Source organism: Trypanosoma equiperdum (genome assembly GCF_001457755.1).
Source record: "Trypanosoma equiperdum strain OVI genome assembly, contig: ctg_653, whole genome shotgun sequence".
In the NCBI taxonomy this organism is placed as follows: Eukaryota; Euglenozoa; class Kinetoplastea; order Trypanosomatida; family Trypanosomatidae; genus Trypanosoma; species Trypanosoma equiperdum.
The window spans coordinates 3,530-4,134 of record NW_027124591.1 but is presented as its reverse complement, the minus strand read 5'-3'; the positions used below and the strand labels follow the sequence as shown (position 1 = coordinate 4,134).

General features: G+C 39.2%; 1 pseudogene across 1 annotated transcript; it reads left to right on the top strand.

The window, feature by feature from the left end:
* Nucleotides 1–232: 232 nt before the first annotated feature.
* On the top strand, nt 233–605 carry TEOVI_000307900:pseudogene (annotated as a pseudogene). Its single transcript is given in 2 exon segments — nt 233–544; nt 546–605. Coding segments are annotated over 2 exon segments (372 nt in total).

The window sequence follows — 605 nt, the reverse complement described above, 5'->3', positions numbered from 1 at the left end:
TGCGTAAGAGCAGTCACCGGATACATCACAACTTGAAGGTATAATAATAAGCATATGCATTTACCGAGGTACTACATCTGTCATCCCTTTGTTTGACATAGCACAGTAAATACTGCTGAACAATCCAGGAGCACAAAGAAAAATTTTTTAAAAATAGTATTTTTTTTTCCAGGCTCAGCAGACATTAATATCATTTGCATGCCACACACATTTGTAAGAATGTCACACCCACATGTATATGTTTATCAAAAACACAAAGATGAAAGAGGATAGCAGAGCCACATCCATCAGTCGTTATTCCAGTGGTCATAAAATAACTACATACGATAAGAGTCTATCTCCAATGCATCTTATCGAAAGTTCAACTGTACCCACTAGGCAACTGCAAGCACAGAAAAGAGGGAAGTGGCACAAAGCCGAAGATGCGCCCGTGCAGCAGCCTCAGACAACCGTTACTTATGCAATGCAACACAAAAAAGCTTCTCCTAGCTTGATGGAGCAGAGAACACTTTTAGTCCAAACTAATATAGGCAGAAAAAAAAAAGCAATGTACGAACTCAATAATACACACCAAACAGCGACCCAACACAAAATGCAAGACATAC